Consider the following 27468-nt stretch of genomic DNA (forward strand, 5'->3'; position numbering starts at 1 on the left):
TTGATACACGTATGCATTATGAAATGATTACCACAATAAGTTTGTTAACATGTGCATCGCCTCGCACACCTACCTTTTATGTGTCTGTGTGTGGTGAGGACGTTGAAGATCTCTTCTCCTAGCAACTCTCAAGTACGGTCCTGTGAGCTCTGGTCTCCATGCTGTATGTTGGATTCCCAGAACTGACTCTCCTTACAAGCGGGAGTTTCTCCTCACAAACTTTTTGCTTTGTCCAATTTATCCAAATCTCTCAATTCACGGTTGGAATGTCAAAAACTCAGGTCAGTTTGTTATTTGTAAACGCAATTGCTCAACGCTTATTGTAATACAGATAGTTCAGATCTCTTCCACATGTATCAGGTCAAGTAGTTTTATATCACCTGCATGGGTGGGGCACCTGGGTGGCTCCAGTCGGTTGAGCGTCCGACTTCGGCTCAGGTCCTGATCTCGCGGTTCATGAGTTCGAGCCCCGCGTCGGGCTCTGTGCTGACAGCTCGGAGCCTGGAGCCTGCTTCCGATTCTGTGTCTCCTCTTCTCTCTGCCCCTCCCCTGATCATGCTCTGTCTCTCTCTGTCTCTCCGTAATAAATAAACGTTAAAAAAAAATTTATATCAACTGCATGGGTAGGGAGGGCAATGGTTCTTAATAACAATTAGAAACAGCTACCGTTTGTGTGCTAGGCCTTCTACTGGTGTTCTCCATACACATTCTTGATTATTTACAACGACCCTTCGAGGTACATGTTGTTATTTCTATGTGAGAGAACAGAGGTGCAGAGAGCTGAACAGTAACGGCTGGGGTGGGGGGCGTTGGGCTGCAATCAGACCTGGACTCTGGTGTCTCAGCATTACTCCGTTTCGCCAGCAGGATGGTTTCCAGGTGGAAGATCCGCCTATTTCACTTTACGATGAGACAATGTCGTGAAGTACTCACCTACCGTCTCTCACACACCTCACTTTGCCTTCTACGCAGGGCAGTGGCACTAGAAAGGAAAAACATGTTACTGACTTTTTCTTCGAGATGTAAGATAAGAAATATTTGGAGGAAGACCCATCGGGGTAAAAGCCCTCTGAAGTGTTAAGAGTACAGAAGTGAGGGGCGCCTGGGTGGCGCAGTCGGTTAAGCGTCCGACATCAGCCAGGTCACGATCTCGCGGTCCGTGAGTTCAAGCCCCGCGTCGGGCTCTGGGCTGATGGCTCAGAGCCTGGAGCCTGTTTCCAATTCTGTGTCTCCCTCTCTCTCTGCCCCTCCCCCGTTCATGCTCTGTCTCTCTCTGTCCCAAAAATAAATAAACGTTGAAAAAAAAAAAAAAGAGTACAGAAGTGAAAAAGGAGGTTGATGCTGATGGGTCCCTGATGCCCATGGGATGAGACTCCCCAGACAATTTGGGAGATTTTAGGGGCTGGGAGAGTAGGGACTTCTGTCTCTCCCACCATCTGGAAACTTGGGTGGCAGGACCCGTGTTGAAGTTCCCCCACTGGGAAGATCCTCTTGATAAGAGGAGAGAGAGCTGCGTGGTTAGCCAAAGGCAAAGAGGGTTGAGGTGGCTCTGAAATGGTTCACATCCCTGTAGAAGTTAGAAGAGGGAGAGAGAACACAGTATGAGTGAAGGAGCTGGGTCGTGGTCATGGTCATGATGGGAGACTGGGGAGAACAGTGAGGACCCTACAACCTGGGACCAGATAGGACATGGACATCGTATTGACCACAACTGTGGAGGGACACAATAGATGCTGATATGGATAAAGGCCAACATCCAGGAACCAAGGATGCCCCACTGGAGGCCTGACCTGAGGTAGGTCTCCAGGGACTTAGAAAGAGGGAAGGAAAAACGCTAGACTTACTAAAAATAAACCTGAAATGGCAGAGCTTATTTGAACTTAGTTTAACTAAATTCTATAGTTTACCTTAGATAGAATGGGGGTTCCAAAGAGAGGTGGGTTGTGGGAGAACAAACAGAGATTCACTTTTGGCCTGGGAAGTATTATACCAGCTCCGGTTACTATCATTTCTGTAACACACACTCTCTCTCTACACCTCTGCTTTTCCCTGCCTTGCTAAATTTGACTAAATTTATTCTATGGTTTAATGGTATTGAGACTGTCAGAAAAACTCAGTCTCTGTTATGAGGACTTCTATTGAGAAAGAGTAATCTTGCTTGTAAAATGTACAAATTTCCTATATACACCTAATTTTGTCAAATCCTCCCAATCGCCCTCTAAAGTAAGCAGGACAGATAGTATTATCTCACTTTTTAAGATGAGGGAAAGAAGGCTCAGTGAAGCTAGGTGCATTACCTGAAATCACAATGGAGGGAACAAGGCTCAGAGCAGAGAATTCTTTGTGATTATGGGGCAATTTGCTACCACAAGCCAATGATCTAAGTTGAGGAAAAGTATCCATTAGGGAAACAATCATTTGAAAAGCATCAGATGTCAGTGAGTCCTTCAAAGTCCAATTCAACAAATATTTAAATACAAGGCATCATCTAAGTATATTATAAGTAAGCAATGTTATCAATAGGACTATAAATGCTATAGAGAAGCCCTTCCCTCAAAGAGTTTATAAGCTAATGGAGAAATAAGACTAGAACTCCAATAGCTAAAAGCATGGCAGAATGTATTGAGTGTTATAACAGGGGTACCACGCAGGTTCTATAGGAATCAGAGAACATACTTGGGGAATCAGAAAAATAAGAGGAGAGGAGAGGCAGGTGTGGGCATTGAAGAATGAGTAGATGTCAGCAGCTTCTTCCTCTAGGAAGCGCTCACACTAAGGGAAATGATGCCTTTAGTGAAATCTAGGGCTCCTGGTGGCCTTTCTCTCCCCCTAAGGAGCTAGAGGGTCCCACCTGCCTAGCCAGGTACCAGCACACAATTTGTCCCTTCTCTCTGACGTCACCTTCCGACTACTCCATGGAAGGCTTCTAACAAGCACTCTTACCCTTTCCCAGTAGCAAATATTACACAAAATGCCAAAGCAAATGAGCTGTCCCCTGCTCTGAATGCCTGCCAAGCCCAGCCTGAATACAGCATCAGGTTGCACAGGCCCCGCCCCCACAGGGGACCCTGGAGAGCATATAAAGTGGGGAAACCCATGTATCCCTGTAGCTGGAAGCCTTCCCGCCATGGGCTGCCCAGGCCTCCTCCTTTGGCTGCTGCTCTCCCACGCGACTATTCTACATAAAGCAGGTACCACAGCTGACATCCCAGCACCATTTTGCTTATGCCTTGTTCCAAGCTTCAAAGGGAAAGATGAATGTTTGCACATAGTCCACCAGCTCACTCTTGGAAAGCTTGAGATTAAATCCAGACGAATAGAGTTTTTACTGTGTTTAATGCAACCCAACCACTGACGAGGTGTTGCTCGGATAATCACCGAATGCCTGATCATGATCAATTTAGGGGAGCTGGGTCAAATATTTTCCGTGAGACTTATTATCTGAGAACAAGGCATTAGCCAGTTTATTGCTCTTTCAAAACATGGCTCTGTTTTTAGGATTGTGGAGAGAGATGGCTAAAGAATGAACATTTGGCTGTAGGATATTAAATAAGAGTTTTGAAAATGCTCTTTGGCTTAGATATCGATATTTAGCACTAGAGGTATTGACCCACTGACATGATTTCTTCACTGTTGCTGAACAGAGTTGTAAAATGCACAGTAAGAGAATATCTTAGCCTGAAATATTTGGCATATCATACAATTATCTAGACTTGATTCATGAAGTCTTTTAATCTGAAAATCCATACCTTTCCATTAAAAAAGGTATCAGTTTGATAGTTTAGTCTTCATCTGTAGACCTTTTAAGGAAATCTTAATTTAATTTGAAACTAAACTAACTGAAATATCTACACAATTTCAATTATTTCTGTCATTATTTTGTCGCTTCAGAGAAAACTGGTAAAGTCTTTTGTTACATAGCTTTCCCACTTATACTGACAAATGAAAATTTGGAAATACTCTTAGCCAACAGATAGTTTGACTATAATTTTTATTAGCAATCAAGAAAAACTTAACTCACCAACCACAGAACAATGTTCAGTTACAAATTTATACTCAAACTCTTTCATTCTGTAATTGTATAGATATGCTTATGTCAGCTACTCAAACATATTAAACATATGCTTTATTAAAACATAGTAAGGTGTTAAGAAGGGTTTAAATGACTTCTTGAATCTTTTGGGGTCTGCCCCTTGTTTCTCATCTGTACGTCCAATGAGATATGAGCTTGGGAATAAGGCTTTAGCTCCAGAAATGTCTGCATAAAGCTGGTCCTAACTCCACACCTTCTGGCCATGTGGGCCTGGGCAAGTGTTTTCATCTCTGCATGCTGCTGTTTCCTTTCACATAACAGAGGATAATTCATTGGATTGTTGGGAGATTTAATGAAATCATGTTTGTACAGTACTTGGAAGAGTACCTTAGGCATAGAAAATGCTCATTCAATGTCAGCTGTTATTATACATGTTGTAAATTTCCAACTGTGTATTTTTAAATGAGAAGAAATGAAAATACAGTTATCAGATTCAGATTATAACATCTTATCATGATGTTTCCATTCCCCAAGAAACCAAGATATTTTTCAATACTTCAGTAGGAGTTTTCAAGTAATAGACTTAATATTTTTAACGTGTGTAACAGGGAAGTTCTCTTCTTCCAGCCTATCAATACTATGGAGATGGGTACTCTGGAGATTTATGAATTATACTGAATGTATGTAGGAAATTGATGCGGCTTTCTGAAACATAACATTTTGGAGATTTCCAAGAGAATTCAAAATTCAAATTTTGTCGTGTTTGTTCCCATTGTGGCAGAGATGCTGCTGAGTGGATGCTGAAAGCCACCAGTAGCAAATGGGCTTTAGGCGTGGTTGAAAGTGACCCCTGGAACAATCTGGAGGGAATCGTAATGAGCCCTGCCCCAGGCTCTATTTGAAATGTACTGCTACTCTTGCAAAGTGAAAATGGCCTTATGACTTCATCTGTTTGGAATTAGGTTTTCAAAGGATTTGGGACAGATGTGAGGGGAGAAAATGGAGACAAACTTCAGTCCGGGATAAATGAGTTTCATGATTTCTGGGAAATGGGGGAAGGGGGGAAGCTTAGCGATTCTCCTAGGACTACACAGTGATAACTACCTGATAATATGTTGGAGACAGCATGTTCCTGATAACAAAGGCCAACCTCAATTCTGGACTCACCCCCTCTTCTCATCACACTGAAAAACTGAGTCCCAGTGAAGAAAATCAGAGAAAATAAGGGCTATTTATCACATTGTTGATCCAGTTACACCAATATTCAACTCTCTTCTTCCTCTGCCTTATCCTGCTTTCCTTAAAAAATGTAAAATTACTGGCAAATCCCAGCACTATTTGCCCACCAAAGGCACACTGTGTAAGACCTATGGACCTATTTTCTTTGCATAGTTCCTGGCCCAATAGAGGGCCCTTTATAAATAGTCTGAATCAGAGAGTGAAAAATCAAGGAGCAGGAATATCACACCATTGACTGATGAATGCTTACTGGATCCTCTCAAAATAAAGACAATAAGATCATAGGGTTATGTCTCCTGATTGCTTAAATCTAAGGATATTTGAAAGGCTCAGTAGATCTTACAGACGTGATTTTCTTCTTTTTTTTTTTAAATACAATTTATTTTCAAATTGGCTAACATATAGCATATACAGTGTGCTCTTGGTTTTGGGGGTAGATTCCCGTGATTCATCACTTACATACAACACCCACTGCTCATCCCAACATGATTTTCAAATATCATTTATCACTAGGCCATTTTCTCCCTGACCCTTTGGCTCCTCCTTTTCTTTGCCCCCTTCTGCAATCCTTTTGTCCAGACTTCATACTGCCACCTCCCCTGCCCCCGAGATGAGTGTGTTACCTCACAGTTTCTAGGGGAGTGTTTCAGAGCTTCCAGGAGTGTGTGGATTAGGGATACAGTCTGGCCCGTTGGCTTTGTTAGTCTCCTCATGCTGATTGCACAAGAGCCTTACAGACAATGAGGCCAGTGAGACCTCCTGGGAATGAGCACCCAGAAATGCAGCCACAGTTCAGTGAGGTCTCCTGGGCATCAGCAGGGATTTGGGGAAACTGCGGGCCACTGGAGCTCAGCTGATATTAGGGCAACTCACACGGAAAATGTGAGGACAAAGGACAGTTTGTTGACAACCAAAGAAAGGAAGACTATTGCTAAAACTGTGGTTGTTCCCTGGTGTTGAATTTATCTGATCAACACAATCCAAGTTCAATAGTTAAAATAGTCTCTGAAACCACATTCTGATCAAGTTACCATCCGTTCAGCTGTGGTGCTGGGCCTGCAGGCCGGACACCCCGACCACAACCTTCTCTCCTGCCCTCACACCTCAGCCCCTGCATCACATGGTCTTGCTCTGCCTTTCCCAGGCCCCCGAGCTCCAACCCCAGCACCATAGTGGGTGGGCGACCCGCGATGTCCCATCTCAGCAGAGCCCCACAGCCACCAGGGCTGCCCTGTTGTCTGGGGTCAGACCCTCAGCAGATATCACATCACCTGATGCTGCTCGCAGGTCTTACGGCTCTGAGGACCAGCCTCCCCTCCCCCACACACATGTGCTCACACACATGCTCTTTCTCTCACACACACTCTTGTGCACACACTCTCACACATACTGATACACACTCACACACTCGCACACTCTTGTGCACAAAGTCTCTCACACATACTTACACACAACCCACTCTCATGCACACAACTTTTACACAAACACACATACTCTCTAGCACAAACTCACACACATGCACACAAAGCCTCACACACACACAAATGCACTCTCGCACATATACACACTCAACACCCTCTCATGCACACAGACTCACGTACACTCACACACAAACACGCTCACACACGCACACTCTCATACACATGAGCTCTCTCACACAGTCATGCACACTGATACACACATGTGCACCCACAACCTCTCACTCTCAGGACCAGCCTATTCCCCCCACTCTTCCTTCCTTGTTTCCAGCCCAAAGGACACCTGTCCACCCACATGCCCTGTCCCCAAGTGCCCTGCCCCCGCTCACAAAGGCATCCACTATGTCCCTACTCTAGTGTTAAGTCTTCCTGTCATCGGGGCTCCTTATGTCACCCATACTCCCCTATACACTTGGGCAATACTGATGAAGCCAGCTGGGAGACCAACCTTGAGAAACATCATCCAACATTTTATTTCCCCCCTTCTGTGTGCCTGGAGCTGCCATCACAGGCCAAGCACACGGCATCTTTTGGCTTCTTCCCTGCAGTCGTCTGCACCCCAGTTCCCTCCCTACCTTCAATTTGCACTCATTTCCAGCTCTGCCTGTGCTGGGCTGTCTGTCATGTCCCTTCTCTGAGCAAGAACCCCAAATGGCACCTCCACTGTCACGGGAAAAGCCTAGGCCTCTCTTCCTAGCATCCCTAAAAAAAATCTTTCCTGTCAATTCATCTTTATAACTCTTCCTCCAGCACAGAGCTGCTGTTGTAGTCCAGATGGCCCCCTTACCAAGGCCTCCAAGAAACGGGCCCATTCCTATTTATTTATCCATTTCCTCTAAATGTAGCCCACCCATTCTTCAAGGCCTATCTGATACCCACAGCATTAATTCATTTTTCCTGTCATTTACTGAGTGCCCGGCAGATTCCAGGCACTGTGCAGGGAACATTGTCCCTTCCATTCAGATCTTTCAGTCTGACTGGGGGGACAAGACGTGAACAGGTAGCCTGAGCCAGTAAATATCCAACGAGCTGTTGAGACACTATCACTTGCCATTGGATTCCCAGTGCTCAGCACATAGTGGGTGCTCAGTGATGTTCTTTGAACTTGAATGAACTGAACATAAAGACTTCAGGCTCCCACTTGTGGGGGGCAGGGGAAACTACAAAAGTTTCCAATGGGGAATTGGTCTTGCCTGGGTGCCTAAGATACCATGTTGCATAGCCAAGGGGTTATGACATCCCAGGAATTTTAAGAACTCAAGAAAAGCCCACAGAGTCATGGGAAAGTCTGAAGCTTCCTTCTGGGAGAGGAAAGCCAGCTGCCCATGGGAGAGGAGCCTGTGACTCTGATGAAGGAGGGTTTTGAAATTCACCTCAAGAACTTGGGCCTTTAGACAATAGATGATGAAGAGCCATAGTAGGCAGGGGGATGACATCCACAGTGGTTTTTCAGCTGAGTGGTCAGGCGACGTGCACTAAAGTGAGGAAAGGTTGAGTTAGAGAAGGTTGATTTAAAAAAAAAAAAGAAAAGACAAGACAAGAAAAGGTCATGGTAGTCCACACACGAAGTAAACAAAACAAACAAACCTAGTTTAGGGTGGCCCTGGTCCCAGTGGATTTGGACGACAGCTGTAGAGATTTTACTCAAGGGGCCTGAGCAGCACACATCACAGGGCTTCTCGGATAATCTAATGAGCTGATGGCTGTGAGCCTGCTTGGAAGAGTGTAGAACTGGGTATGTAGGCATCAGAATTGTTGTTCATGGGCAGAAATGGGCAGAAATGGCGTCGTAAGTGGAAGAGTTCAGCCACATGTTGGGAGGATGTGGGAGGTATGGGAGGATAAAAAAAAGGAGCAGGAGCGAGTGGCCAAATGTTCAGACTCTGGAACCAAATCCCAGGATGGCCTCTTATGAGCTGTGGGGTCTGGGAAAGTTACTTGTCTTCCCTGTGCCTTGACTTCCTGATCTGTTAAAATATGAATGGAAACGACAATAGAGGCTTTTCCGGTCAAGTAAATTGTTGCAAGTCAGTTCGATCCGTGATAGGCCCACAGAAGGTGCAGAATAAAGGTCAGCTATTATTATTAACAACGCCAACTTAGTTGACTTCTAGAAGCCTCCCCTCTACCCAGAGGGACCTCTCCTCCATCTTGCAGCCCAGATCATGCATATAGTCGCTGGATTACATCCTGTCTGGTCTAGTGTTCAATCTGTGTACTGGGCATAGATTTATTTTTCCAGCCACAAATACCAGGCTCTGGGTGTCTCTGCTAGGTCCCCAGGGCCTTATCCAATGACAAGGAACATCAGGCTCTCCCAACAGCGCCAGGTGTAAATGGACTATTGCAAATCTACTCAACAGCTTCATGGCCCATGTTCTTGGAGGATTTGTCTACTAAGCATGGCTCCACTTTATAATGGCTGAAAGAAGGTGCGAGCTGAAAGGTACAGAGGTTCACAGTGCAAAATCTACCACAGGGGTTGCTTTGGAGGATATCACTTATTTGTTTTCTCAAAGACAATGCTTAGATCAAAGTTATCACACCTAGCCAGAAAGACTTGGGAACCAGGAAATAAAGGACGGCTGTGGGCAGCCATTGAGAGGCACACAAACATCTCATCCCTCAGGAAAGCTAACTTTTTTTTTTAATGTTTATTTATTTTGAGAGAGAGAGAGAGACAGAAAGAGAGAGAGAGAGCATGCACGCAACAGGGGCAGGGGCAGAGGGGAAGAGAGAGAATCCCAAGCAGGCTCTGCACTGTTAGTGTGGAGCCCAATTTGGGGCTCGATCTCACAAACCATGAGATCACAACCTGAGCTGAAATCAAGAGTTGGTTGCTTAACCGACTGAGATACCGAGACGCCCTGAGCAAAGCTATCTTTAAACAACAAATCCAAACAGGTAAAATTAATTACCTAGTATTCATTAAATAACCTTCCAAAGGTAAAAACAGTAATGAAAAAACAGAAAAACAAATAAAAGACAAACAAGGGGAATTTGTTTTAAAAAGACAAATTCAGGAGATACTGGAAAATACCACATTAAAACCAGAAAAGCATTTACGTGTATTTGAATTTACGTGTAAACTATAGTTTAATTTAAAGAAAATGTTTCAAGATCGGCTCTAGATTGCCGAAGGTGCCTGATAAAATATACTGGCTGAAAATAGTAGGAATAACCAGTATAAACATTTATCTGATTAAAAGGAAGTTATAACATTCACTATGCCTCAAAGCAAGACTTTAAGGGAAAGTGATTCCAGAACATGGGTTCTCAAACCTGGCGGCACAACAGAATCATTTGGATTACACATTCAGACTCTCAGATTCTCTCTGCTGAGCCTGAGTCAGTGGGCTTGGAGGGGGGCCGTGGAAGCCACTGTCTGGGGCTGGGCCCTGTTGGGTAGCCGCACTGGGGAGGACACTTTCTCTCCCTCTGTTCTGAACACCCGGCTTCTGGGGTACCTGGGTGGTTCAGCTGGTTAAGCGTCTGACTTCAGCTCAGGTCGTGATCTCACGGTTTGTGCGTTCGAGCCCCGCGTGGGGCTCTGTGCTGACAGCTCAGAGCCTGGAGCCTGCTTCGGCTTCTGGGTCTCCCTCACTCTCTGCCCCTCCCCCACTCACGCTCTGTCTCTCACTCTCTCTCAAAAAGAAATAAACGCTTAAAAAGAATTTTTTAAAAAATGAACACCCGGCTTCTAACATGGCCATACGTCTCAGTTTGCTCCAGGAGGGATGTCAGAGGACCCAGGGAAAGGCTGTGGAAGGCACATTCTAAGAGAAGCACCGTGCAAGGCTCACCCGGGAAGCAGCCGGATGGTGAGTCGGAGCCTGACCATCCCCTTGGGCTGGAGGAGGTGGAGCTGAGGGCAGAGTCACCTGCAGGCACCTGAGGCGGCACCTGCAGGGCTGAGGATGTGGAGAAGCTGTGAACGCCCCTTGGCGTGGATGAGTCCTTCACCTTTGGAAATAAAGACACCCGTTTTCATTTCTATTTAACAAGACCGGGATCCTTATCTAATTTCCTGGTTCTTACACATGAAGGGCTGACTTAAGGGCCCCTATGTCAGGTGCTCTTAAGTGTTGGGGGACATGGTAATCACCTGGGTGCTCCAGGGAGCCTGGGACTTTGGAAGGAGGACTCTGCCAGTCTCTTAGGCAACGTGTCCCTGGGCCCAGCACCTTGGCGGGAGGGAGAGGCTGAGAAGAGTCCGGTTAGCACATTATTATAGAAATCTGACTTCAGGGAAATTTAAAAACACTTTTTAAGTATAGTTTTAAACGACTGTTCTCAACTGGGATGCCTTTCTCCCGAAGACTGGCTCCCTGTGCAGCTCGTGGAAGGTTCTGGCAGGTGTTCTGGCCGCGTCGAGGTGTACTTCGAAGGCGTGTGGTGCACGGTGTGTGACGACCTTTGGGACAAGAAGGAAGCACAGGCAGTGTGCCGGCAGCTGGGCTGCGGGTCAGCCGTGTCCGCCCCCGGAGAGGCCCACTTCGGCCAGGGCTCCGGCCCTATCCTTCTGGACGACGTGCAGTGTTCTGGGACCGAGGCCTACCTGGGACAGTGCTCCCACGCCGGCTGGTTCACCCACAACTGTGGGCATGGGGAAGATGCTGGTGTCACCTGCTCGGGTAAATGTCTTGCTCGCTTCTCTGGGACTTGAGTTTCCTTTCCCCCTCCCCAGTTGTGTCCTCAGTTTCTCCCCAGCACAGCTGGACACCCCAAATCTAACCCCCGTCTGCTTGTGTCCGTTCGAGAAGCCAAAGGTCATCATATCGCAAAGAATGCTAGGCTTGAAGCAAAAAGGCTTCGTCCGGTCCCAGGATGGGCTACATTACGGTAGGTCCTGGTGCAAAATGACAATGTGGGTCTCCTCTTTCAGAAATTATTAAGAATTTCAAGACCTGTGAAAGCAGAGCATTAGAGCTCTGAGCGGGGGCCCTGAGTGAGGCAGGAGCATCTGGCCTCCCTGACTGATGCGCCCCCCCCCACCTCCTCTTCCTCTTCATGTGGCTTTTTGTACATTAGTTCACTTTTTTTAAATTTGTTTTTAATTGTTTTTCATGTCTATGTATGTTGAGACAGAGGCAGACAGACAGAGCATGGGCAGGGGAAGGGCAGAGAGAGGGAGACACAGAATCCCAAGCAGGTTCCAGGCTCCGAGCTGTCAGCATAGAGCCCGACGCAGGGCTCAAACCCACAAACCGTGAGATCATGACCTGAGCTGAAGTCGGACGCTCAATGTATTGAGCCACCCAGGCGCCCCATAGTTCACTTTTATCGAACACAATGGAAATAATAATGATAGCAACCAAAACAATGGCTTTCCTCCCTCTCTCCTCCCTCTCTCCCTGCTGTGAGGGAAGACACCTGATCATTATTATCCTTAACATGTCATTTCATAGCCAACGATGCTGTGCCTGATATTTCTGCTTGTTGAGGACATCCACCTCCTAGAGACCAAGTAGCTATGTGTCCAATAAACCATCTCTGGCTGATGGGGCAACTTCTGGAGTCAGAAGCCAGAGGCAGCCTCCTCCTTGATCCTCAGCTGCTGGCTACGGCAGAGTCAGAGGAGATCTGACGCAGATCATTCCTCCCAAATCTGACACGCCAGGAAGCAGGATCTAACATTATCAGCTAGCCAAGAGCCAAGCACTCATTCATTCAGAAAATATTATTGAGGAAGGCTTGGAGATCCAGCAGTGAAAGTGAACACAATGTCCCTGTCCCATTGGATTGACTTCTAAACTATTTCACATGCCAGCTTCTGCCACAAAGCAGCAGACTCGCCTCTCTTGGTGATGGCGGGGACCAGAGCCTGCCCTGCTGGGACCTTTCCCACTGCAGGTGGCTCTATCTCGAGAGCTGACTAAAGGGCTGAAGGAGAGTTTCGGTCCATTAAATCACATTCCCAAGCCCTCTCACTGGCTTGCAGGGGAAAGGCGGCCCCAGCCCCCCTGACTTCCTGACTGCCTGGAACCCACCTGTGGTTGAACCATTCCAGATGCTTTTCAAATTGCTTCCTGTGAGTCCCCAGGACAGATGGGATTGGGCAGAAGTCATCTTTGCCTTACCTGGGTGCTCCAGGCAGCCTGGGACTTTGGAAGGAGGACACGGCCAGTCTCAGGTCGCACGTCCTTTGGTCCAGCACCTTGGCGGGAAGGAGAGGCTAATAGTCCAGTTAACACATTATTATAAAAATCTGACTTCAGGGAAATTTAAAAACACTTTTTAAGTATAGTTTTAAACCGTTGTTCTCAAATGGGGATGATTTTGTCCCCCAGGGGACATTTGTCAATGTCTGGAGACACTTTTTTTTTTTAATTTTTTAATGTTTTATTTGTTTTTGAGACAGAGAGAGACAGAGCATGAGCAGGGGAGGGGCAGAGAGAGAGGGAGACACAGAATCCAAAGCAAGCTCCAGGCACAGAGCCCGACGCGGGGCTCAAACTCATGAACCGCGAGATCATGACCTGAGCCAAAGTCGGACACTCAACTGACTGAGCCACCCAGGTGCCCCAAGAGACACTTTTGATTGTCACAACTAGGGGGTGCTGCTAGCATCTTAGAAGTCAGGGACTAAACGTCCTGCAACGCACAGGACAGCCTTCCACCCCAAAGAATTTTCCAGCCCAAAATATCAATAGTGCTGAGTTTAAGAAACTCTGCTTTTGGGGCGTCTGGCTGGCTCAGTCGGTAGAGCATGTGACTCCTGATCTCAGGGTTTTGAGTTTGAGCCGCACATTAGGTAAAATAAAATAATAAAGTAAAATAAAATAAAATAAAATCTTCAAGGGGCACCTAGGTGGCTCAGTTTATGCTTAACTCAGTCAGTTAAGCATCCGACTTCAGCTCAAGTCATGATCTCACGGTTCGCGGGTTTGAGCCCCATGTCGGCTCTGTGCTGACAGCTCAGAGCCTGGAGCCTGCTTTGGATTCTGTGTCTCCCTCTCTCTCTGCCCCTCCCCCACCCATGCTCTGTCTCTCTCTGTCAAAAATAAACATTAAAAAAAATTTTTAATAAAATCTTCAAAAAAAAAAGAAAGAAAGAAACCTTGTTTTGGAATTAAGCATGTGCAGTTGACTTTGCTCGTTTTAACAAGTGTGTGCTAATTAATAATTGATAGTTAATCAATTAATAATTGTTTTACTAATGAAAACAAAGTTGGCTGTAGCTTCTTCCTCAAGTATCAACCTTAGTCCAGCTTTCTTCCGATAATTTCCTCTAATTGTCCTATCTACTGATTACAGTTGACTACGTTTACTGTCATTTGGGGGCAGAGAAAACCTAAAATCTTTCAGATATGATATTTCACTATAATCTTAGCATGCCATGTATTCCAAGTCTGGGCATACTGAGTCACTCGATAGAGGCTGCCTCGAAGTGGGAATCCCATCGGGTCATGGAGCAATTTCCAGCTTTCCAAGGCCTTCTGTCTGTTATCACATCCCATCCTTACACAATTCAAAGTTCAATAAAACAGCCTTGTTTTATTCATAAATAAGTAAACTGAGCTTCAGCGACAAGGTTAAGTCAAGGTCAAGTAACTTGACCAAAGTCACATGGCAAATATCCACGCTTCTGGACCTCACCTCTGGTACCCTGTCCCCTCCACCAAATATGCCTTTCCTGCCGGAAAAGCACCCTGAATCTTGACAAAATTTGCAAATGTTCAAAGTTTTCTTGCTGCCCTGTGAGCCGCCCTACCCTTTCCTCATAATTTAGGCTCCCCACCCACCCATGTACCCCAAGCCCTGGCACCTTCCCCAGATACACGGTACTCCTTGAGTAGAGCTGCCCTAAGTTATTGAAACCAAAGCCTCCAGACCCGCCTTCCCTGATTATCAAAACTGAATGTCAACTGGGGAAATGAACAATTAACGATACGATGAGAGAGCAAATGTCCGGGTGTTAATCAGCTCCTATGTCCCTCAAACAAATGCCCCAAACAGCACAGCCCAGGGTTGCTTGCCCTGAGCACAGACTCTCCTTGGAAACTGTTTGTCTTCAACAGTCACTCTGAGTTTTATTTCCAGGTTACAATACAATCATATTTATCACAATATGAAAACCAACGTTTAAAAGCACTCACAGGGGCGCCTGGGTGGCTCAGTCGGTTGAGCCTCCGACTTCAGCTCAGCTCAGGTCATGAACTCATGGTTCGTGAGTTCGAGCCCCGCGTCGGGCTCTGTGCTGACAGCTCAAAGCCTGGAGCCTGCTTCAGATTCTGTGTCTCCCTCTCTCTCTGACCCGCCCCCGTTCATGTTCTGTCTCAAAAATAAACATTTAAAAAAAATAAAAAAATAAAAAAAATAAAAATAAAAGCATTCACATAAGGTAACACTGGTGACCTAAGACGCACCATAGAAAGATGTCCCTGTCCACCTGTAGGTGTCCCCAGTCTCAATCTCAGGGCAGGAAACAGACAAACCAACCCTGACTGGATGCATTGGGCTATTCCTGAGCATGGAGTTTAGACTAAGATGTTTGTATTTCAACGAATATTGAAAATAGTAAAAAAAAAAAAAAAAAAAAAGTCTTTCCTTCCAAGCATACTTTTTGGAATAATCACACAGAGAACAAATTCCAGGCTGAACTTTCTCACTGAGGTCATAGCAGTGGGACAGCTGCTGATCCTTCCAAAAGCACAGGGCATTCCAGAATTGTTAGCATCTTTGATAGACTCCAGTTATATTCGACTTTCTTTTCTTTCTTGCAGAATATGAACATGAGACATCAGGAGCTTTGGGTAAGAATCACCCTGCAGTATGTCTTTAAGGGAACGTCCCCACATGACCCCAATCCTCTGACTGTATAACAGAACCCATCATGGAGGTGGGGGAGAGAAGACAAATAGTGAATTTAATCAAAGGGCTCAACAGAGGAAGGGGGAAAAAAGGTAGCTTCTCTGCCTTTAACTATGGAGGAAACGTTTTCTCCCAAAACTGTTTCATTCTTGTTGCCTAAATGTATTTCAGAGAATTATGGATATGAATATGATTTAATAAGGTAGCATTCAAAGGCATAAGTGAGCCAAAATTATACTAAAGAAAAATCCTAACTTCAGACTTCTAGCATATTCAGAGATGAATGGAGAAAAGCCCACTGTTTCTGGTTAACTTGGGCCCTTCAACACCTTTCTTCCTTAGAAGTCCCTTTATGAGCCATAGGAATACACTTCTATAAGCACCTGACCCCCTACCTTTCTGGCAGAAGCCATGTTCCCAGAAAGAACCCAGTTTAAAATAATGTGTGAGGGACTCTGAGCTACCCAAATACACTGTCAGGTCTCACTTGCCTCTGGTCAGAATGAACCTGCTGAATCCAGTCCCCAAAGCACACCCTTAGTTCAGTGTCTACCCCATGAGGCCGCCCTTAGCTCAGTGTCTGCCCTGTGAGCCCACCAAGTACATGTGATGCCCCCCAATAAACTTGGGTGGGCCACTTTGGATGGCAATGATGCCTCATTTCTTTCTCTCTGCTCTTAGATGCTGAGATCCTAACACCATTCCCTGGTGGTGAGTCAAGGTTTTTTTCCTCTTCATTTCATATGACTTGGTGGGTCACGTGCTACCCAACAGAACGATTCCAACTGGGGATCTCTATGCACTCACCTCACTCATAAACCTCTCCTGTTTTTCAATGAACTGGGGAAGCCTCTGCCTCCTTCTTTGTCTACTTAGCTCTTTTCTCTTCTTTGTCCAAGCCTTGGGTCTGTAATCACTTCTTAGAAAAGATATCCTGGAGTAGCCCCGTATGCATTCTCAAACACTACAGACTTCTCCCCCTTTGCTTCTTAGCATTTACCATAGTTGTAAATGTAAACTTAATTTTGGATTAATGTGATTACTTCCTCCAGTCTCCTCAGATTAGACTCCCATCTCTGTGACAGCAGAACCAGGTCTGTTTGGTGAGCCACAATACCTGGAGTGCTATCTGCTGTGACCCAGCAGGGGTCAACAATATGTGTTGAAGGGTTGAACAACACAACAAATATGTGTTGAAGGGTTGAACAACACAACAAATATGTGTTGAAGGGTTGAACAAATGGGTTAACACAGAATGTGTTCCTTCTCTTAACATGTAATATTTTTGTGTCTTTGAAAGACTGGCCACAACTACAGCTAGTGAATGGGTCAGGCAGATGTTCTGGACGTGTGGAAGTTTTCTACCATGGCCAGTGGGGCAGGGTTTGCGATGACCACTGGGACATGAACGAAGCTGATGTGGTGTGCCGGCAGCTGAACTGTGGGCGTGCCCTCGCAGCCCCAGTTGAGGCCCACTTTGGTGAAGGGGAGGGCAAGTTTCTGCTGGATGATGTGGATTGCACAGGAAGAGAGAGTTTCCTGGGACAGTGTCCTCATACCGACTGGTCTCTCCATAACTGCGGTCCTGGAGAAGACGCCAGTGTCATCTGCTCAGGTAATGGTCACCTCTCCCTCTGAGGGCCCACATCTCATTAAGCAGATGGCATCTTCACTAATTCCCTCAGCGATGCTTGCACCTGTGTAATCATAGCCCATCTCTGGCCATGTGTATGAGTCAAAAGTAAAGAGACGTTGGTAATTTGAGAGCTTCACCTGGAGCTCAGGAATTTTCTAGCCACAAGATGTTGAAATGGAATTTTTTTATATAGAGAAGAATGGAAGACCTTAGTGGTTCCATTACAAGGACTAGATTTCAAAATGACTGGGAAAAGACAACATTAGTCAACAGCGACATTAATCAATCACTGAATGCAATCTACCTTTCTTCAGGACACTGAAGATAAAGTTTTTCCCACTACAAGTTTGCAGTCTAACGAAGGCAAAGAAAGAGGGAGTTTATAGATTAGAACAGCACTGAGTTTTGTCCTGCCCATTGTGAGTCTGGGCCCTCTATTGCTAATCATAAATTTTCACCCAATTAGTGATTATGTGATTATTCTAGAGCAAGATTTCTCAGTCTCAGCACACTTGATGTTTGTGGTCACATAATTCTTTGTGGTGGGGGCTGTCCTGTGAATATAAGCTGTTTAACAGTATCCCTCATCTAAGAATAGTGAATGACACCCCCAGCTACGATAACCAAAAATGTCCTCAGACATGGGCAAAGGTCCCCTGGAGGGTAGAGGCTTGCTCCTGATTGAGAACCACTCTCTAGACAAACTGATGAATATCCACCAAATATGTGACTAGTATTCATTATAGTACCAGCACTAAAGACATAAATGTCTATGCAAGTGGGAAATAAAGGAAATAATGTAGTGGGTCTAGAGCAGTGAACTTGGTCACTTGTTAAAAATCCCAATTGTATTCAGCTAGAAAGACTGGATCCATATGACACTAAGGTAATTAATAAGTCAATTCAAACAATAAAATACCGGGGGGAGGGCAGGAAGTGTTCTGGTTTGTTTTCATTTATTTTTGTTTCTCTTTTTTAACCCCCCTTTGATGTGCTTTTGTTTTATTTTAGTCGTTTAGTTGGGTTTTTGGTTTGGGATTCAATCCAAGCAGACTATTCTGCAAAGCCACAGGGTCGCATCTGTCTCATGTGTATGACACATGTTTGCCTCTCACGTGGAGGGGTTACAGGACACAGCACAGTGACAGCCAGGTGAACGTGTGTTGTTAGACACACTAATAAACAGTTTTGCATGTGATGGTTAATTAAAGTCATCTGAACTGAGGCAGAGAGAGTCAACATTTTTGTTCTAAGAACCCCATTCCTTGATTTTAAAATTCATTTTGAGTTGAAGCATCTCTCGAAACAACCGCCCTTTTCCAACGTTACGTCTTTCTTTTCCCATATATTGACAGAGACTGAACATTTCAAGCCTGCGTTGTTAACGGCATGCTTTTGCTTTACTGACATGACATTTTTCGAGCAGAAAAGCAGGGAAGAGTTAAGATAGTGGAGCAGCATGGGGACCCTGAGCTTGTCTCATTCCTGAAACACAGCTAGCTCAGCACCAAACCATTTTGAACACCTAGGAAATTGATCTGAGGATTACCATGACATGACATTTTTCATTTTATGTGCTACGTGGGTAGGTAGTACGTAGATCATGAAGGAAAAAAGGGAATCATTGGGGGGGGGTGCTCAGATAGCCATATTCTGACAATTATTTGCCATTTCCACATTCCTGGGCCATTAAGATGATCGTACCATTAAGTTGCAAATGTGGTTGGGTCACTTTCTTCCTTCCACAAGAGTTAGCTTTATTTTCATTTCAGCTGTGTGGGTTTTAAGTTATTCTCTGGTATTGATCTTTTCATCCAGTGGAATTGCTGTTAAATGCGCCACGTTAAGGAAATACCTTGGTAAATTATTTGTAGTGCTTACACAACTATTCAACGTATGTTCTCTCCCACTGGGTGGCTCTTGTGGCTGGAGAAGGGAATGAATACTTTTACATCCTAACAGTCACTTGAATTGTCCACCCTTTCTCCCTGCAGAGAATGCACAGGAATCACTGCCAATGCCACAAGGTAGGAAGTATTTTCATGTTGACTTTGTAGTATTTGCCCTTACTTAATGCAAATTTTTAATGCAATTTTGGTTTTAAACCAAAAGGTTTTTTGTTGGGATTGCTGAACCAGATTTGGAGGGGGCAACATATTACATATTGTATACATGAACTATCCATGGATTGGTGTACTAGGAAGCTGATGAGATCTGAAATTAGTAAACCCAGTGGCAACATGTTCGAGATAGGCCTGTGTACCAGCCCAGGTGGGCTTTGGGATGAGGGAAGGACAATGGGTTTGGCAACAGCAGGTTTGAGTTAAGTTCCTGAGATCTTGGGCAAGCCACTGACCCTCTTATTTAAAGGGGATAAAAACACTTAATTTGTAAAGCTCCGTTTGGGTTAAAAGGAGGTCATGTATGCAGAATGATAACAAAAGCCAAATTTTATTGAGTGTTAAGGATATTCCAGGCATTTTTCTAAGACCTTTGCCTGCGTAGTTATTAGTTATTTGATTCTCTAATTCAGGGGTCAGCAAACCTTTTCTGTAAAAGGTCAGATAGTAAATCTTCTGGGCTTTGTGGAACAGATGGTCGCTGCTGCATTTCAGCTCTGTTGCTGCAGCATGAAAGCAACAGCCATAACAATTTGTAAACTGCTGGGCATACCTGTGTTTCAAAAAAAACCAAAACTGTTTACAAGAACAGGCACTGGGCTAGATTTGACCCCTGCTTTGACAAATAAATTCCAAGCACTTTGCATGCACGACCCATTTAATTTGCACAACAATCTTATGAAGTGTGTACTATTGTAATTCCCATTTTACTGATGAGGAAATTGAAGCATAGAAAAGTTAATCAACTTGCCCAAGGCCATGAAGTTAGCAAGGGTCATAGATCTGTTAGACTCTGATACCTTGCTTGGCTTTTATGGAGGGTTGATGTTAAAAAACAGACTTATTCTTCCCATTCCGTTAGTTTCTTGAACCAAAAGCCATCTCTGTTGCTCCCTTTCCCTCAATGATCACAACCAACGCTCAGAAAATTCTGCTCCACTTCCCAAAATGTATGCTAAACCCATTAGCATCTCCCAACTCCGCTGTTACTCTGTCTCCAAACCTTCAGCATCTCACCCTCACTATTGCAACAAATTTCTAAGGGGTCTTCTGCATTGGCTCTTTCCCTTCCATCACACATGTAACCTGTTCCTGGCACAGAATCTAGAACTGGCTGATAAAGCATAAATCAGACCATCGCTCTTAACTCAAAACCCTCCAAAGTTTTACTATTATATTTGGAATACTGTCCAGGTCTTTTTCAGTAAGACTGCAAATGATCTAATCCTTGTCTGGGTTTCTGACCACCGAGAAAACACCTCATCTAGCACTGTGCTCCCCACTCGCCTTTTTCCCATCCCTTGAAACTGACAAGGGAGTGCTCCTGCTAGGGCCTTTGCACTGACTTTTCCCTCTGTCTGGAAAGCTCTTCTCTCAGAGTTTTCCTACCTGGCTCCTTGTAATCAGGTCTCAGCTAAAATATCACTGCTTCAGAGAGGATTCCTCTCACTATACAATCCAAAATAGACTCCCTCTCGGTCATGTTCTATTTTATCAACCTCTTGTTTGTCTCTTCGCAGTACTTACACCATCTGAGATTCTCTTTATAGTTTTCTTTTGTTCACCTGCTCGTCATATGTCCCTCCCATCCCACTTTCCAGAATGTAAGTCCTGTGATAGCAGGAACTTTCAGCAAGTTTATGTCAGAACCAAGGACAGGTCCTGGTGCATAATAGGTTCTCAACAAATGTCTATTGAGGGAAAAACAAAAGACCTATGCTAGCACTCTGCCTCTGCTATAGAGTTGTTGTTGAAGACAAAGTGTTAGTCACTAACATGCTCAGTGGTCCTCAAACAAAGGCAATAACTCCCTTTGGAAGATACCACTTATCAGGCAATGCTGCCTCCTCCACTTATTTATTAAATACAATTCCACTGTGCACCATGATTTCCATCTCTCTTCTAACTCCAGGAAGTTCAGAGCTTAACTGAATAATCAGTTCTAATAACTAGCTAAGAGTTTTGTTAGTTGGTTATTGGTTAAATTAGTTAGTAGGTTGTTTTTCGACTTATTTCTGTTTCACCCATATTGTCATTAAATTTGCATTCTTGGGGCGCCTGGGTGGCGCAGTCGGTTGAGCGTCCGACTTCAGCCAGGTCACGATCTCGAGGTCCATGAGTTCGAGCCCCGCGTCGGGCTCTGGGCTGATGGCTCGGAGCCTGGAGCCTGTTTCCGGTTCTGTGTCTCCCTCTCTCTCTCTGCCCCTCCCCCATTCATGCTCAGTCTCTCTCTGTCCCAAAAATAAATAAACGTTGAAAAAAAAATTTAAAAAAAAATTTGCATTCTTATTTTTCCAGTTTTGCTATGTAGATATATATATTTTACTGTCAGTCATTGGAAACATGTAGTAGGGTATAATATACTCAGATTAATAGAAATGTTTACCGAGGGTCTGGGAGGTTGTGTATGAACTACTAGGTCCTGCGGGAAGCAGGAGCTGAGAAAGTAGGTCAGATGTGACCATGACCATGGTCATTCTGCTTTTGTCCCAGTTGGGAGCCACTTCCCTAGACAGGCAGGTGGCCCCAAGTTCCAGGGGTAACTGGCTTGCTCTCCATGTGTGGACATTCTGAAAAGCTAGTATCACATGTTAAAGCTATTACCTGTAGAGTCTCTTCAAAACAACCACATCAGCAAATACTTCTGAGATTCTATCATGTCCAAGGGACTGCATTTCACCAGGAATTCACTGTATTTTTGCATTTTATATTTTGGACCTGTCACATTAAAGATTTGTTGAAAATTGGTAAGTAAAATAAAGGTTATTCAATTTAATTGAATAAAAAACATTTCAATTTATTTGTACCAATAGGTGATGGAAATTCAGCAACCACATTATCAGGTAAGAGAACATTTTTTTTTTTTTTTTTTTTGGTAAGAGAATATTTTGGGGCTATTTTACCCTGGAATATTTCTGATTACCCATCCAAATCCAGAAAAGAAATAAATGAAAGGGTTACTATTGAGTGATTTTGCTGAGTGACTCATTATAACCTGCCCTTACTTGTGAGAGTATTAGGGTTTTGACCCCAATAGATTCACTAGCTTCTAAAAAAAGTCAAGTAACAATGCCATTGTTTTGAATAAATACTAGAGACAATTTTAAACACAGAGGATTTTTAATTGTCTTTAAGTTTCATTTTGGCCATCTCCTCTGAGAATATCCAAACTCTTAAGTTTTATAAATGATATGTTTCAAATTTTCTTTGGAGGAAATATCGTTTGTCACATGTAATATTTGCTTACTGTATGAGTTTTGAATAGCGGCTCTAACAAATTGACACAAACTTAGTGGCTTAAACAACACAAATTTATTTATTATCTTGCAATTCTAGCATCAGAATTCCAAAACATATATCTCACTGAGTTAATATCTCACAGAATTATGTTCATTCTGGAGGCTCTAGAGGAAGGTACATTTCCTTGCTTTTTCCAGCTTCTAGAAGTCATCTGCATTCTTTGGCTCATGGCCCCACTCCTGTATCTTCAAAGATGACACTGTAGTGTCCTCAAATTTCTCTCTGCTTGTCTTCTTTTGCCTTTATTTCCACTTTTAAGAATGCTTGTGATCACATGGAGCCCACCTGTATAACCCAGGATAATGTCCTTTATCTTTTTTTTAATGTCTATTTATTTTGGGAGAGAGAGAGAGAGAGAACAAGTGTGGGAGGGGGAGAGAGAGAGAGGGAGAGAGAGAGAGAGAGAGAGAGAGAGAGAGAGAGAGAGAGAGAGAGAACAAGTGTGGGAGGGGGAGAGAGAGAGAGGGAGAGAGAGAATTCCAAGCAGGCTCTGCACTGTCATCACAGAGCCCAATTCAGGGCTCAATCCCACGAACCTGAGCCAAAATCAAGAGGCTGACACTTAACTGACAGAGCCACCCAGGCGCCCTGATAATGTCCCTTATCTTAAGATAGCTGATTAGCAACCTTAATTCCATCTGCAGCCTTAATTCCCCTTGCCGCATGACATGACATGGTCACAGATTCCAAGGACTAGGATGTGGACAACTTTGGGGGGCCGGTATCCTGCCTCCCACACTTAAATACAATTCTGTAGTTGCTACAGTGGCACAGGGATGGACACATGTCTCAGGACGTACACTGAAATCTGGTGACCCAGAAAGCAAACAGAGGAAAAGGTGTGATAGAAGAGGGGTAGCATCTACCTGAGTCAGTATGAAGAGAGAGGCGATGTTCTTGCCCACTGTCCTTTCTTCTGTTGGTGTTCCTAAGGGATAGCGTAAGTAATTGTCAGGACTACATATGGTGCAGAGGCAGGTCTGGAGGCAGGAGAGAATGTGGAATTGCGTGGATCCATGGAGAGTTCCCATGCTAGGGCAATACCTGTGCCACAGAGCCACGTCAGTGCTGAAACAGGCTGAGGAAGGAAATAAACAGAGCAAGTGAACGCAAGAACCAGGGGGTCCTGATGGTCCAGACCTCCAGCCAGCTCTTAGGGAGAATATTAAAACCCAATACACATCATTCTTGTCACAAACACCAAATATCTGTGCCTGGACATCAAGTCTGGGAGAGAGGGGACACAGATGATTGAGCTGAGCTTCCACAGGGCTGAGGGTCAGCAACTGAGGGGTGATTCATTCTCTCTACCACTTACACACTGATCACTTCAGAGCTGAAGCAAAACTGACCTCTTTTGAGACCACAGGGAGTCCCTGGCTGGCCACTTCTTTCTCGAGTCATTGTGGGCACTTACTGCTAACGGATGTTTCTTTATTACAGTTCTACCCATTACCGTCTCAACTCAGCTGTCTCCCGTGACTGCGGCACGTTCAACATCACCAGGTAGGGCTCCCTGCCCCACCTGCCACCACCATTACCAGATTTACGGCAGCTCCTGTCGTGATAGTCAGCAGTTCTGCCACCACCACTAGACATCGCTGATGTTCTCTTTGAGACAGAACAATTTGAGAAGAAAGAGACAAGAGGACCCTAGAGAGTCAGGATTTCATGCTGTCCAGATTTGCTCTATGTTTATCATCTATAACTACAATTAGAAAACCTCGTAACACAAGGCTCCTCATTTCCCTTATTTCACAAATGTAAAGAGGAAGAGGAAAAAAGGTAAGGGAGAGAGAGAGAGAGAGAGAGAGCGCATCACCTCATACCTCTTGAATTGAAGAAATAAACTAGAGCAAAGACCTCATTCTTTGTCTGTATCAGTGAATCACATAAATAAGGGACACCTCTTCTTAGTTGTGGGGAATGGTGGTCACAATTGTGGGTCATTTTATTTCATCACTGTGCTGCTCGATGCTGACTCACCTGTAACTACGGACATTTCATTCGTACCATCAAATAATCCATATTCTGACAATGCTGATGATAACCTTGAATAAGCCCTCATACCTGCCCTGTCCACATAGCTGCTGAGTCCTTGAAGTGCCGCTCGGCAGAACAGACAGCCGCCGTGCCTGTCAAACACACACTGGTTCTTTCAAAGGCATGGTGTGATAAAAGAACGTAAAACTGCTTTCATTGACATCTTTATATTGATTACATGTCGAAATGCTAATATTTTGGATATATTGGGTTAAATAAGATATATGACTGAAGTTAATCTCACCTCTTTCTTCTTACTTTTTGAAATGTGGCTACCAGAAAAGGGCAAATTATGTACGTGGCTTTGCAATTCATTTCTCTTGGACAGCATTGCCTCACGCCATGTCCGTCCCCATGATGGCCTGACGTGGATTTTCTTATCTAATCTTCCCAACTGCTGGGGAGGGAACTTCTATAATCCCCATTCTCTGAACGGAGGAACCTCATACTCAAATAGGTTAAATATTGTCCGCAAGGTCGATGGAATGATTAACTCGAACAATCTGACTTTAGATCCTAGAGCTTAATCTCTGAACTACCTTAATTCTGTAAACCACATTAAAATCCTTAAACTACTAGAAAGACTGACTGGGCATGTTGTCTATTCAGAAACCATGAGGATCCGTTTGCGGAGAGAGAAGCTGAGAACAAAAGGCTGAGCTAATCTCTGAGCCAGGGCTGCACTTAGTTTCTTACCCTTCCCGTCTTCCACAAACCAGCTGTCCGTTGCCTATCGGTGGCCCGAGGACACCGACATCAGCCCCCTCCACGCCTTGTCCAGTCCCTCCCATCCCAAGTGGCAGCAGTGGCTCCTTCTACTAGATTCTCAGCTCTGTATCTGTCCTCGCTTGGAGCTCCTATTCCTTCCTGAGAGTTGTATGTATGTACTTGCTCCAAAGACATGATCAGCTTCACGGAGCAGAATCCATAGGTTTCTCATCTGTGACATTGTCCTCACCCCCACCCCTGCACACAGCACACACACACACACACACAGTCTTGAGACTGATGACGGCTGTCTGAAGGGCGTTCACTGTTTGTTAAATGAATAAATAAGTAAATGCTTAGATAAATGAGCCCCATCTGGCTGGCCCTAGTTTGCATATCTGTATCTACTTCCAAATATTAATGAAAGAGAGGGCAGATGCATTAAGTTCTCAGATCTGGTGTCTAAGTAGCTAAGGATTCTTTTGAAATCTGAGTGGCATATTCCACTTACTTGCTGGTACAATGCTCAGAGCCAAGTGCTGGACCACTGGGTTTGGGGCCACTCTCTCCTACCTCCCAGCTGGGCGACCCTCACCAGTTTTCTCTACCTCTTTGTGCTTCAGTTTCCTTATTTGAAATGGGGATAATAGCTATGCACTTCAAGGAGTTGTGAGGAGTAAATCAATGAGTTTGTGTAGAGCGCTTGGCGGAGAGTGTGGCTCACAGCCGTTCCACGTGAGTGTAGGCTTCAGTCCCTTGGGGTGTGTCCTGTGGAACTCAGGTGCTTCCCGGGCACCAAGCACTGTTCAAGCAAGAGGGGTTGTGCTCCATGACCGCTAGGCTGGGTGAAGAGGGTACAGCTTTTCTGCTCTTTGCTGATAGTCCTGGCCATTTTTCAAAATTCCTCCCCCAGCATCCGGCACCCCCCAACTTGCTTTGTATCTCTACAGATTTATCTGTTCTGGATATTCCACACAAATGGAGTCATACCATAAGTGGTCTATTGTGTCTGGCATAATACTTTCAAGGTTGCTCTTCCCTTTAAAATTCCCTGTGTTGAACGAGTTATATAGAGCTAGTTGAATTCTCCTCCTGGAAATAAGAAGCAGATGAAAAAAGTCCTTCTCTTTCGTATCCAACATCAGGAGTCATTTTCCTTGTATTGTTGTTTCCCGACAGCACACTCAACTTCCACTGTCCCAGAAGACATTAATCACCCAACCACATCATCAGGTAAGCCAGCCAGCTATGGTTACAACCACCAAAAATGGGTGTGATACTTTGTATTTGCTGCTTCCGCGTTCGAGCCCACAGGAAGGATGATGAGCCGAAGCTCAGGGCGGGGGAAGATTCACTACCAAGGGATCTAGGGACAATGTGATGCCAATGTCAGCTTCAACATCTGATCTTATGCTCCATGAGGATAGGGTTTTTTTGTTTGTTTGTTTTTTGTCTGTCTTGCTTATCACTGTACCTCTAGAAGCTATCGCGGTGCTTGGCACACGGTAAACACTCAATAAAGTTTATCGAGTCAATAAATGAATATAAAAGTGTTGCATGTGTGAATAGGCCATTTAATCCCTCTTGGGGTAACTTCAGTCTTGGCCAAGAACAATCCTGCTCGACAGTGCAGGGTGCTGACTGGGGGCAAATCCCTCTGCTCAAGGACACAGACATCACTCTGGAAAGTGCCAGTAGTCCCTCCTTGTACTAATATTCCTCCTCAGAAAGAAGTATTAGTATTTCATAGGTGAGCAAGGTAATGAAGACAAATCCTTCTAACAAGTATTTTTTTCAGCCTCAGCAGATAATGAGAAGTTACCAACTCTCATATCAGATAAGGCAACAATTCTATCCAGCTGGAAGGTACAAACAGATGGGCCATATCGCTAGGTTATATGATGTCCTCCGTGAGCTCATCCAAGATAATCAGCATCCTTATAAATACAAACCTTTTTAGAACTTTTGCCCAATTCATCACTGACTTATTTTACCACTGCGGAGCACCTTATGCAGAACCAGGAGTTGATGTAAAACTAAAGAAAGTAAGATATTTGGGGGATCAGGATCACATTTAGGCGCTTTCTATCAGCAGCC

General features: G+C 44.6%; 1 protein-coding gene across 1 annotated transcript in view; it reads left to right on the forward strand.

The window, feature by feature from the left end:
* Positions 1–10487: 10487 nt before the first annotated feature.
* LOC124506403 (deleted in malignant brain tumors 1 protein-like) overlaps positions 10488–27468 on the forward strand; it is a 107796-nt gene continuing 90815 nt past the window's right edge. The window contains 3 exon segments of the mRNA XM_047072463.1: positions 10488–10571; positions 11087–11384; positions 16865–17185. Coding sequence (XP_046928419.1) covers positions 10488–10571; positions 11087–11384; positions 16865–17185 — 703 coding nt within the window.

The sequence above is a fragment of the Lynx rufus genome, unplaced genomic scaffold, assembly GCF_022079265.1.
Source record: "Lynx rufus isolate CCGP_SWC_20201006 ecotype Redwood Valley unplaced genomic scaffold, mLynRuf1.p SCAF_11, whole genome shotgun sequence".
Taxonomy (NCBI): domain Eukaryota; kingdom Metazoa; phylum Chordata; class Mammalia; order Carnivora; family Felidae; genus Lynx; species Lynx rufus.